The 10193-nt window shown below is 51.3% G+C and overlaps 1 protein-coding gene across 1 annotated transcript; it reads left to right on the top strand.

The window, feature by feature from the left end:
- Positions 1–709: 709 nt before the first annotated feature.
- LOC141975899 (TLC domain-containing protein 5-like) lies at positions 710–9418 on the top strand. Its single transcript, XM_074936590.1, has 3 exons — positions 710–780; positions 3462–3661; positions 5809–9418. The coding sequence occupies exons 2-3, from the start codon at positions 3463–3465 to the stop codon at positions 6345–6347; spliced, it is 738 nt and encodes a 245-aa protein (XP_074792691.1). The 5' UTR covers positions 710–780; position 3462; the 3' UTR covers positions 6348–9418.
- The last annotated feature ends 775 nt before the right edge of the window (positions 9419–10193 follow it).

Genomic DNA, 10193 nt, shown 5'->3' with positions numbered 1-10193 from the left:
AGAACGGCCAGACTGGGTTAGACCAAAGGTCCATCCAGCCCACTATCCTGTCTTCCGACAGCGGCCCACGCCAGGTGCCCCAGAGGCAATGAACAGAACAGGGAATCATCCAGTGATCCATCCCCTGTCGCCCATTCCCAGCTTCTGGCAAACACCAGCTGTCTGAGCTGCTGCAGAGTTGCCCAGGCAGTGAGTCAGCAATGCAGCCACGCACTAGGTCAGTGTCTGTTGCCTACAGGCGGGGGCGTTATGGTCCCTCCTCCCCCATGCTCTGGATCAGCACACAGGGTGCAGTGGGTTAAGTAGGTCTCTTTCCCTACCTCTGTTTGTGCCTGGGGGTGTCCTTCTCCATGGCCAAGCACCGCAAGGCCCTGATTCGGGGGGGGTGTCTTTGGGGGTGCTATACTGTAATACACATCATGCCACTGTAAGTCACGGCCTCTTCTCCTGTGCGCTGGGAGAGACTGCGGGCGAGGGCAGAGGGGGGGTGGTTGTGTTTCTTGCCCCGCCCGCGCCACAATAAATAAATAAACAAATCCCCCCCCCCGTAGGTAGGGGTCTGGGGGGAGTTTGTTCTCTTCTCCCCGGCAACTTTCTGCTCCGCCGGCCCCGTGCTGCCGTCCGTCCTCCCCGCCAGCAGGCGACCCTAAGCCGAGATCCTCCCCGGCTGCCGGAGCCTCCCGCGCGGCGCTCTGTGGTTCCTGTGACCGAGAGGCGCTGTTCGCTTCCAGGGGCGGAGGAGCCGGCGGGGTCCCGGCGGAGGCCTGGCGCTCTGGGCAGGTAACCTCGCCCGGCGCGCCCGGGGCTGCCCAGCGCTCCGGGCCCCGGGGGCGCCCGGGGGGGGGCCCTCTCTCCGGACCCAAGGGGGCGCACGGGGGGGGGGGCCCATCCCTCTAGACCCAAGGGGGCGCACGGGGGGGGCCCCATCCCTCTAGACCCAAGGGGGCGCACGGGGGGGGGTCCCCATCCCTCTTGACCAAAGGAGGCGCATGGGGATCCCCCTCTCTTCGGACCCAGGGGGTGCACGGGTGCCCCATCTCTCCAGGCCAAGAGGGTGCATTGGAAGCCCCATCCCTCTAGACTACAGGGGGTGCACGGGGGGGGGCATCTCTCTGGACCAAGGGGGGGCGTACACCAGTTCATCCTGCTTGGGCTCAGGGTGGCAATAAGGGGTTCCCCATCTCTCGCTGCACTGGTTAGTACAGGGTGGGGGAAGAGACCCTCGGCATTGGGGGCTGTTTCCTTATTAGACTGGGGAGCCCCCTCCCCCGGTGGAGAAAGGCGATCCAGTTCTGCTTCTCCTTGCATCACGGAGGATACAGTGATCAGCTGCTCCTAAACTCCCTCCTAGCTCAGCAGGTCGGGGAGGGATGTTATTCCAAAGTCCTGCTTGTGCTGTGTTCCCTTCCCGATGTATTATTTTGGCTGCATCCTTCCTCTGGCGCAGCCTGGTGCTAGGACGAGCCAAATGGCATTCGCCACCTTCCAGCGTGACAGGCTGCCTCTGGGAGTGACCTTTATTTCGCTGTGTTCAGTGCTGGTCTTTACACGGGCTCAGGGCTGGACCCAAAGGCGATTCAGGCCCTGAAGATTCCTTCCTGCAGCTCAACTTTCTGTGCAATTTTGTCTCATTCTTCTCTTGCTCCCTCTGCTGTTTCCTGTGTCATGTAGGGAAAGCGTGAGCCCTGGTATCTGAGCTAGGATTCAGACTCAAACTAGATGGACAAGTCCTGCCTTGTACCATTAGAGTTGGCTTTTTCGGCCCGCACTAGTCCCAGCTCTCTACACCCTTTCCCTCAGCGATATCTTGGAGTACCAGTTACCTGCCTATTCAAAAGAAACAGGAGCATCCATTTATTCCCAAGATTTTGGATCAGACATTTGTGCCTGCTATAACAGATGGAGAGACAAAAACAGTGACCAGCACATGTGCAGTGCACTCGCCTTCACCCTGCAACATTTTGAGTTTAGACTGAATATAAAGTAAATTGGAGGATATTGTGGTGAGGCGGGAGAGCGGCAGTAGGGAGATGGAGCCCTGGTGTGATATGTTTTATCCTGGAGAGGAGGGAGTTACAGTACTGGGCTGGGATTCAGGAGATCTGGTGTCAATTCCTGACTCCTCCACGCAGTCTCTGTGACACTTTGGCCAAGTCAAGGATGATTTAGTTGGGGTTGGTCCTGCTTTGAGCAGGGAGTTGGACTAGATGACCTCCTGAGGTCTCTTCCAAACCTAATCTTCTTTGAATCTAAGTCACTTAGGCCTGGATTGTCAATGGGAGAAATCCCAGCTTGCTGTCATCTGTAAATTTTGTAAGTGTACTCTCCGCTCTGTTATTTAAGGCGTTAATGAAAATATTGAATGGTACCGGACCTAATTCTGACACCTGTAGAGCCCCACTTTGGTTCCTTCTCCCAGTTTGACAGCGAACAGTTGATCTCTTTTTGAGTGTGGTCTTTCAACCAATTGTGTACTCCCCTGACAGTAGTTTCATCTAGACCACATTTCTCTAGTTTGCTAATGAGAATTTCATGTGGCACTTTGTCAAACCCCTAAGTAAAATCCAGATACATCCCATCTAAAGCTTTCTGCCATCTACTGTACTTGGCCAGTAACTCTGTCAAAGAGGGAAGTTAGGTTGGTTTGTCATGATTTGTTCTTGACAAATCCATGTTGGCTATTCCTTATATCCATATTATCCTCTCAATCCTTTAATGTTTGTGACAGGCTTCACTCCTCGGGTGGCAAGTCCTGTAGGAGTGCAAAATATTTCTCTTGTTCCGGCAGAGGTAGAATTGAGATGCTGCCCTCCATGAGCAATGTTACAAAGCAGGGCAGGTGATGTGACTGGCAGACCTTTCAGAGGCAGAAGGCACGGGAGGAGAAGGAATGTTGAGGCCTAGGGATGACTCTCTTATTTGGAGCGCAGTCTTAAAACTTTTTGAAAATGCAGCAGCCTGGCACTTAGGTAGAGTAGATGGCTGAGAACACATTCCACCTGTGCTCTGCCCTCTACTCTGGCTGCCAGTCTGATAATGGGTCTATTTCCAAGTCCTGGTCTTTAAGGACCCAACTGGGCTAGGACCTAGTGCCCTAGAAGACCATCTCTCACAACACACCTCCTCACAACAGGTAAGACTGGTGAGGTTGCTTCAGCTGGCACTCCCCATGGGCTGCTTTCTCAATACTGGGCCAGCCACTGGAATTCACTCCTAGTGGTTCTAATTCTCATCACCTTCAGAGTGTTCCGCAGGACGCACTTCTTTCAGACAGGCTTCTCTCCTATTTTCTCCTTCAAAATAATTTGTTATAACAAGCAGCAGCAGCAGAAAATACTAATTTATACAGGGGAGGAGTCAGAGCAATTTAGTGGTAAGTCTGGAAATGCTGTGATGAAGCCAACTGACTCTGCATGTGACTAGATTAACTAATCTTTCTCTGTCTCCCTGCCCTGTCCTAGGATGATGGCCTCTATGCCCCTCCGGGTGACCTGCAGTCTGATCTCCTGGCTGTCTCTCTACACCTGGTTCTGCCATCGGTATAAGCACCGTAGCTACGAGTGGAGCTGCCGGCTGGTCACTCTGACCCACGGTGTCCTCGCCACCTGCCTCTCCGCTTACATTGGTTTTATCGATGGCCCCTGGCCTTTGACTCACCCAGGTGTGTTATGGGAGTTTTGCCCCCAGGTGACTGATCTCATGGCAGAGAGTAGTGTCTTCTGAGCAGCAGGAGCGCACCCATCTTCCTCAGTGGATCTTGCTGGCTGTTCCCTTCTTGGGCTCCAGCTCCAGCCAAAATGTAATTGGTTCCAGGAAGGGGGGAATCTAATTAGTGTTGTTAGTGCTCCCTTTGTCACCTTCTTCTGGTCTCACTCTGAGTCTCTTTGCAGCCTGCTCCCTCTGGAACGGCTTCATTCAAACTCGCTTCTCTCCCCTGCCCTGCCATCAGATTGGCTATGGCTAACTCTCCCTGCTCCTTTGTCTGCACTGTATCTGTGCATTTTGCTGGGGATTTTAAACTCCTCAAGGCTGGGATCTCTCATTTATGCCCCAAAAGCAGACTGAAGTAAGTAGGTGCTAATCCCATGGAAGCCTCTGGGGCAAGTTCAGCATGTAAGTGGTGTACACTGCTTATGAAATGGGTATGAGGGCAAAGTAATATTATTGCACTAAAGCTGTCACTCACCAAGCACGTAAGGAATATGAGAAACCTGCTAGTGAGTAGGAAACTGACCCTGATTTGTTTGTACAGGGAGGGGGATTATTTCATATACTTCCGAAGAATATGAGCCTCCATTTAAAAAAAAAAAATCTTCTAAGTCTTATGGTTGCAAAGACAGCATTCCAAATGTGACCCGATGCAGTGCTGCCTTCCTGAGTGCAGACAGACAGCCCAAGTGCCTCTGTTGCTGCTCATAGCTTTGCCTAGGCAACAGCAGTGTGAAATTGACAGAATTCTTGACACTCCTCACCCCTGCCCACAAGATTCTGAGCAGCTGCAGTGAAACTTAACAACCTCTTGTTAATTTCACTCCGATACTTGGAAAAGTGCTGAGCGGTGATAGAGGAGGCTCCGGAGCTATTCGCAAAGGACGAGGAGGAGGACACAAACATAGGCTGATTGATCGTGGTGAGAAAGTACTAAACGCCTCCCCAACATGGGAAGAGAGAGGGAAGGTCCTGCTAGATTCCAGCAGCCTGAGGGGGGCTTCTAATGTATCAAATCTGTGAACCAGCAGCTGATATGCCCTAGTAGGAATCCCAGGACTTAAAGGATTTCGGGTAGTGATTTGCAGGGGAAAGGGCCTCTCCCCAGGCTTCTGCCTCTGACTATAACTGTTGTGGTTCCACCTTCATCTCTCCTATCAGCATCTGGCTAGTAGCTCTCTGGTAAGCATTTATAAGCACTATGACCATGGCCGAGGGGACGGCCTAGAGTTATAAGCATCCGTTTCCAAATCGCAGGGGCAGCTTCATGCACCAGTGCAGGGGCAGAGTTGGGCACAGTTTGTGCCTCCCCTGTTCAGAGGCTGCCAGGGGCCAGTACGGGCTGGTGCAGCTCTGAGGGCTGCCTTAACTTGTGCTCTTTCTTAAAAGACCCCTGTGAGATTTTTGCAGGGATGCAGAATAATGGGGACATAAGAATCCCACCTCCCTTCCACCCCCTCTGCCCCTGCCCGTCCACCCCAGAACAGCCCCATACCTGGCACTCCTGTGGAGGGGGAGCTAGTAGCTCTGTTCTGGTCATAGGAGGCCCCTGCACGGGAGATATTCCCAGGGTGTGGGGGGCGGGGTTACCTCTGCCCTGCAACCCCTTTCTGCCAACCGAACTGGCATAGAGGCTTTAGTGCTGTGAGGAATCGGGCCTGTGACCCTCTGGAACCACAGGTTTGAATTCTGGTAGGGTGGCCCCTCTTTTAGAAGCTGCGGTCCTGTCTGCTGTGAACGTCATAGCTCCCCATGGTGGAGGAGCGCTGTCCCTTACAGGGAGGATTTTCCTCCCCACAGTCTTATGTGCCAGGGTGCATCCGAGTTCTGCCCTCCACAGGAGGCCTTGCTACATTGGTAGGGAAGTGACTCATGGTGTGTTGGGGGGAGGCGCGTGTTTCTGTCATGCTCTCTGGGCTCCTTTGGGACGGGAGGTGTTTTGCAAGCATAGAGGCCATTATTGTGACTTCCTCAGCTTTCCCTTGCTCAGTGCCAGGCGAAGCGGCCGTTGCTGGAAGAGAACACCTTGCCTCTTCCGCAGATCCTGCCTGCCTGGTGTCTCCTCTCTTTAATGCACCAGCTGGTGTCTTTGCTTTCCAGGGTCGCCGAACACAACCCTCCAGGTGCACGGGCTGTGCCTTAGCTTGGGCTACTTCCTCTTCGACCTGGCCTGGTGTGTATACTTCCAGGCGGAGGGCGCTCTGATGCTTGCCCATCACATGGTGAGCATCTTGGGAATCACGGTGTCTCTGGCCCTGGGTGAGTCGGCTGCTGAAGTCAACGCTGTCATCTTTGGCAGTGAGATCACCAACCCGCTGCTGCAGGCCCGCTGGTTCCTGCGGGAGATGGGGCTCTACCACAGCTTCACGGGGGACGTGGTGGATTTCTTCTTCGTGGCCCTCTTCACGGGCGTGCGGATCGGGGTCGGGGCCTGGCTCATGTACTGTGAGCTTGTGTCACCCAAGCCCAGGTGGTTCATTAAGGTGGGGGGGGTAATTATGTACGCGGTCTCCTGGGTTTTCATGGTCAGCATTTGCCGCTTCGCTAGGAGGAAAAGCATGAAGAAGTACCATGCCTGGAGGAGCAGGAAGAATGAGGAGCTGTACTCGGAAACAAATGGGCATCTGAAGAGTCATTAACCCTGGGGACACCAAGTTCACGATCTTGCAAGAAGGGGCTCGAGCCCCTGGATAGGAAGGTCATTGTTGGGAGATGAGCCATTTAACATTAGAGAGAACTGAGCCAAGTTCATCCCTGGTGTAACACCATTGAAGTCAGTGGAGTTACACCATAGATGCATTGGGTCTGGGAGGGTGTTACCTGGATGAGAATGGATTAGAGGTGTGTTGTGTGTATGTAGACATATAGCAAACTGCGTGAGTGGGGAAAGGGCTTAATTTACAATTAAAGCAGTTGCCAGGGCAGAGGTGTAAATAGCAGTGTTAGTGGCTGACTCCTTCAGCACTGATACAATCTTGAAGGAGATCAGATCTAGCACTAGGTGTCTGTGTTCAATGTACTGCACAGTGCAGGCACCTGGTGTGGCTCTGATTTCCTGTTCAGAAGAGGTGTGGTCTAGTGGTTGGTGTGGGGACACTGCGAGTCAGGATTCCTGGCTCTGTCACCAACTCGCAAGGTGAGTTGCTTAGCTCTCTTTGTGCCTCAATTTCCCCATCTGTAAAGTGGGGATAATGAGGCTGACCCACCTCTGTGAAGCGCTTTCAGATCCTTGAATAAAAGGGGGACTGTACATGCAAAATGTGGTAGATATTTATTATTCTCTGGGCATTTCCTTTGGAAGAGAGAAGCTTGGTGGTTGAGCCAGAATGCAAGTGCAGGTTAGATAGCAGTTGAGTCAGTATTATTTTTCTTTTGGTCGCTTGTAATTCTTTATTTATTGTTTGTTTGTTTTATTTCTGTTACAGTAGCGCCCAATCAGAATTGAGGCCTCAGCATGGTAGGTGCTGTACAAACACACACAATGAGGCAGTCTCTGACATGAAGAGCTTACAATGGCTTTTCCCCCCAGCTCACTCCTTCCCACGCTGATCATTTAAAAACCATACCCACAATGTCGTTCTGGGTTCCCTTTCTAGTAGTCAGGTGTCTAACCACTCCCATCACAAAAAGCCACATCAGCAAGTGGCTATAACTGGCCCCCTTGCTGACGGTCTCCGGAGGTGGGCTGCTCTGCCCATGGAGACTGAATTCCCATTTGCAATGCTTCCCATCTGTCCAGGGACAGGGAATAGCACAGAGGAAGCTTGCTTTGCTGCTTCCTGTGCTCTGACCTGTGGATAAATGGCATACTTCAGGCTTGTCAAACCAACATCTCTCACCAGCAGTAAATGTATGTAAAAACTAAATCCTTTAAGTAGGATGGGACTGGCAGCTCGCAAAGTAACAACCAGATCCTGACCTTGGTTAACCTAATGTAAAGCCAATGCATTCCCACTGTGGATTTAAACCAGTGTATCTGAAACCAGAATCTGGCCCAGCGTTGCCTTTGTGAAAGCCAGCTGACCTGGTCATAGGAAAGCTGTGTTACTGACACTGGCCCCATGTACAGATTCCGCTGTGTTGGGGAAACTGCGTTCTTTCGGATGCTGTTGTGTTTATCTCGCTGCAGTCTCTTAAGCACAATTTGGTTTTGATCCTGGCCCTTTTACGTGCGGATTCCGCCACAAACTAATCTACAGTTCATATTTCAGTTCTGCTGTAGACGTCGCCTGTTGCAACCAAAGAACTGACCTGCAAATTGCCACATGCCAGCTTCAGGTGAAAATAACTGACAGAAGGGCAGGCCAGTCCTCAAAGGGAAACTCCACCTATTTTGCTTGGTGCAGTGATACAAATGTTCACTCTTGAAGGGAGAAAGGAGGTTAGCAGAGGTAAGTGGTAATCAGGACTTCTGGGTTCTATTCCTGGCCCTGCTGCTGACATGTTTGTCATGTGACCTCTTTGCTTCAGTGTACCCATTTATGAAATGTGTATAATATTGACCTACCTCACAGGGGTGTCTTGAGGTTTATCATTAGGAAAGCACTTTACTTACCTATGGTGGGTATTTTCAGGTCTCTGGTGAGCAGTACTGTATAAATGTAGAGTGTCACTGCTGTGATTTGAGAACTTTCCCCCATGGTATAAACCGTGAACTGTAACTGGGACTAAACTTTCTAACTCAAACATGGCACTTCTCAGTCCCTGGCTTACTCAAATCACAAAACCCCAGAGGGATGCGATGTTTTTGAACAGTGATCACAGGCAGGTTTCTGAGAGATACCGATTGATACTGTGAACTGGAAATATATTTAGGGGCCAGTCCTGCAAACTTTTCTCAGGTAAAGTTCCTGTTTGATTAAAGCGAGGGTGGTGGGGTTGTTTGCCCATGTGGGGACTACAGGAGTACCTCTGGAGTCTCAACCACTTCCTGCAGTGGGCCTGAACCTGAAAATCTTTTTGGTGTGGAACTCTCGTCAGTCAATAAAGGCTTTGTGCAGGGAAGGCTTGCAGGTTGGAGTCTCAAGTATGCTTAGAAGACAGCTGAGCCTGGTATGTTCTCAGTACAGTTTCTAACTACCGGCCAGGAATGGTTCCACATGCAGACCTAATGGTCTGGATTGAGACCTAGATCTTCAGAGAAGTTTGGTGTGCAGTTGCACTCACAGCTGATGCACAAATGGTCGAGTAGCCATGGTGGGTGAGCGCAGTGGAAGTAACAGCACATGCAAATTAGATATGCACTTTGCACAAGCCATTGTGCGCTTAGATAAATATGAGCTGTAATGGCCAAGGAGTTCCTTTATTTGTGCTTCCGAGAATAGAACGGGGACCTTGTTGCAGAGCCTCTGATCAATATCATGACTGTTTAGCATGTTATACAGGGGTGCCAGAAGGAGTAATTGGCAATGGCTTTGCAGAAAAGAGAGGGCAAGGATGCTTCTAGCAAAGGCCTTGTAGTGGCTGCAGTGGGCACAAGTACAGAAGCATGAGCCCAGGGAGAGGGAAGATACCTTGCCATCTGAGTGAAGCACAGGGTGTGAGAGAATGTCCTAAATTACACTGAGTAGAAGGGCTAACCCATGGTGTCTGGAACAGATGTGTGGGACTAGTGTGAAATACTAACTTGTGTTTGAATTACTGTGTAATAATTACTAATGTTCCACCGGTGGATGGTGTTGAAGCTTTCTATGACATTTTATAAAATAAAGACACTTTAACTATACAAGGAACCGAGCGTCTCTCTCTCTAATGCAGTTTCTTCTTTTGAAGGTAAAATGCTGGTTGCCAGATGAGTCAGCATGGCCTAGATCCGGGGTTCGCAACCTTTTCCTTTCTGAGGCCCCCTCAACGTGCGATTAAAAACTCCCTGGTGCACCTGTGCCACAACAACTGGTTTTCTGCATATAAAAGCCAGGGCCAGCGTTAGCAAGCAGGGCAATTGCCTGGGGCCTCATCCCATGGAGCGCCTGTGAAACTATATTGCTCAGGCTTTGGCTTTAGCCCCGGGTGGTGGGGCTTTGGCTTTCTACCCTGGGCCCCAGTGAGTCTAATGCTGGCCCTGCTTGGCGGCCCTCCTGAAACCTGCTCATGGCCCCCCCAGGGTGGGCTCGGACCCCTGGTTGAGAATCGCTGGCCTAGATGAATGGGTAAAGCATTTGGGATCCATACCCACCAATCAATGAATAAAGTATTTGGATGTGCAATCCCTCCTCTGCCAGTTTCTCATTAAAGGGCTGTGAGCAAGTCCCTTTACCTCCACGTCTTTCAGTGTCTCCATCTGTAAAAGGAGGCTAGAGTCTACGTCACAGGAGTGTTGTGGAGAGAAAACAAGGAGTGAGAATGGATCATCTCAGGAAGAGAATAAAGGTCCCAAAGCAGGTCAGAACAAATGAGGCCATCTATAGGTATTTGGGCCCACTTGGGAGGTTTTCCACCGCAGCATATAGAGGGGAGGATTCTGGCCCTCATGCTGCCCCAGCAGT

Source organism: Natator depressus, chromosome 22 (genome assembly GCF_965152275.1).
Source record: "Natator depressus isolate rNatDep1 chromosome 22, rNatDep2.hap1, whole genome shotgun sequence".
In the NCBI taxonomy this organism is placed as follows: Eukaryota; Metazoa; Chordata; order Testudines; family Cheloniidae; genus Natator; species Natator depressus.
This window is presented reverse-complemented; position numbering and strand designations above follow the sequence as displayed.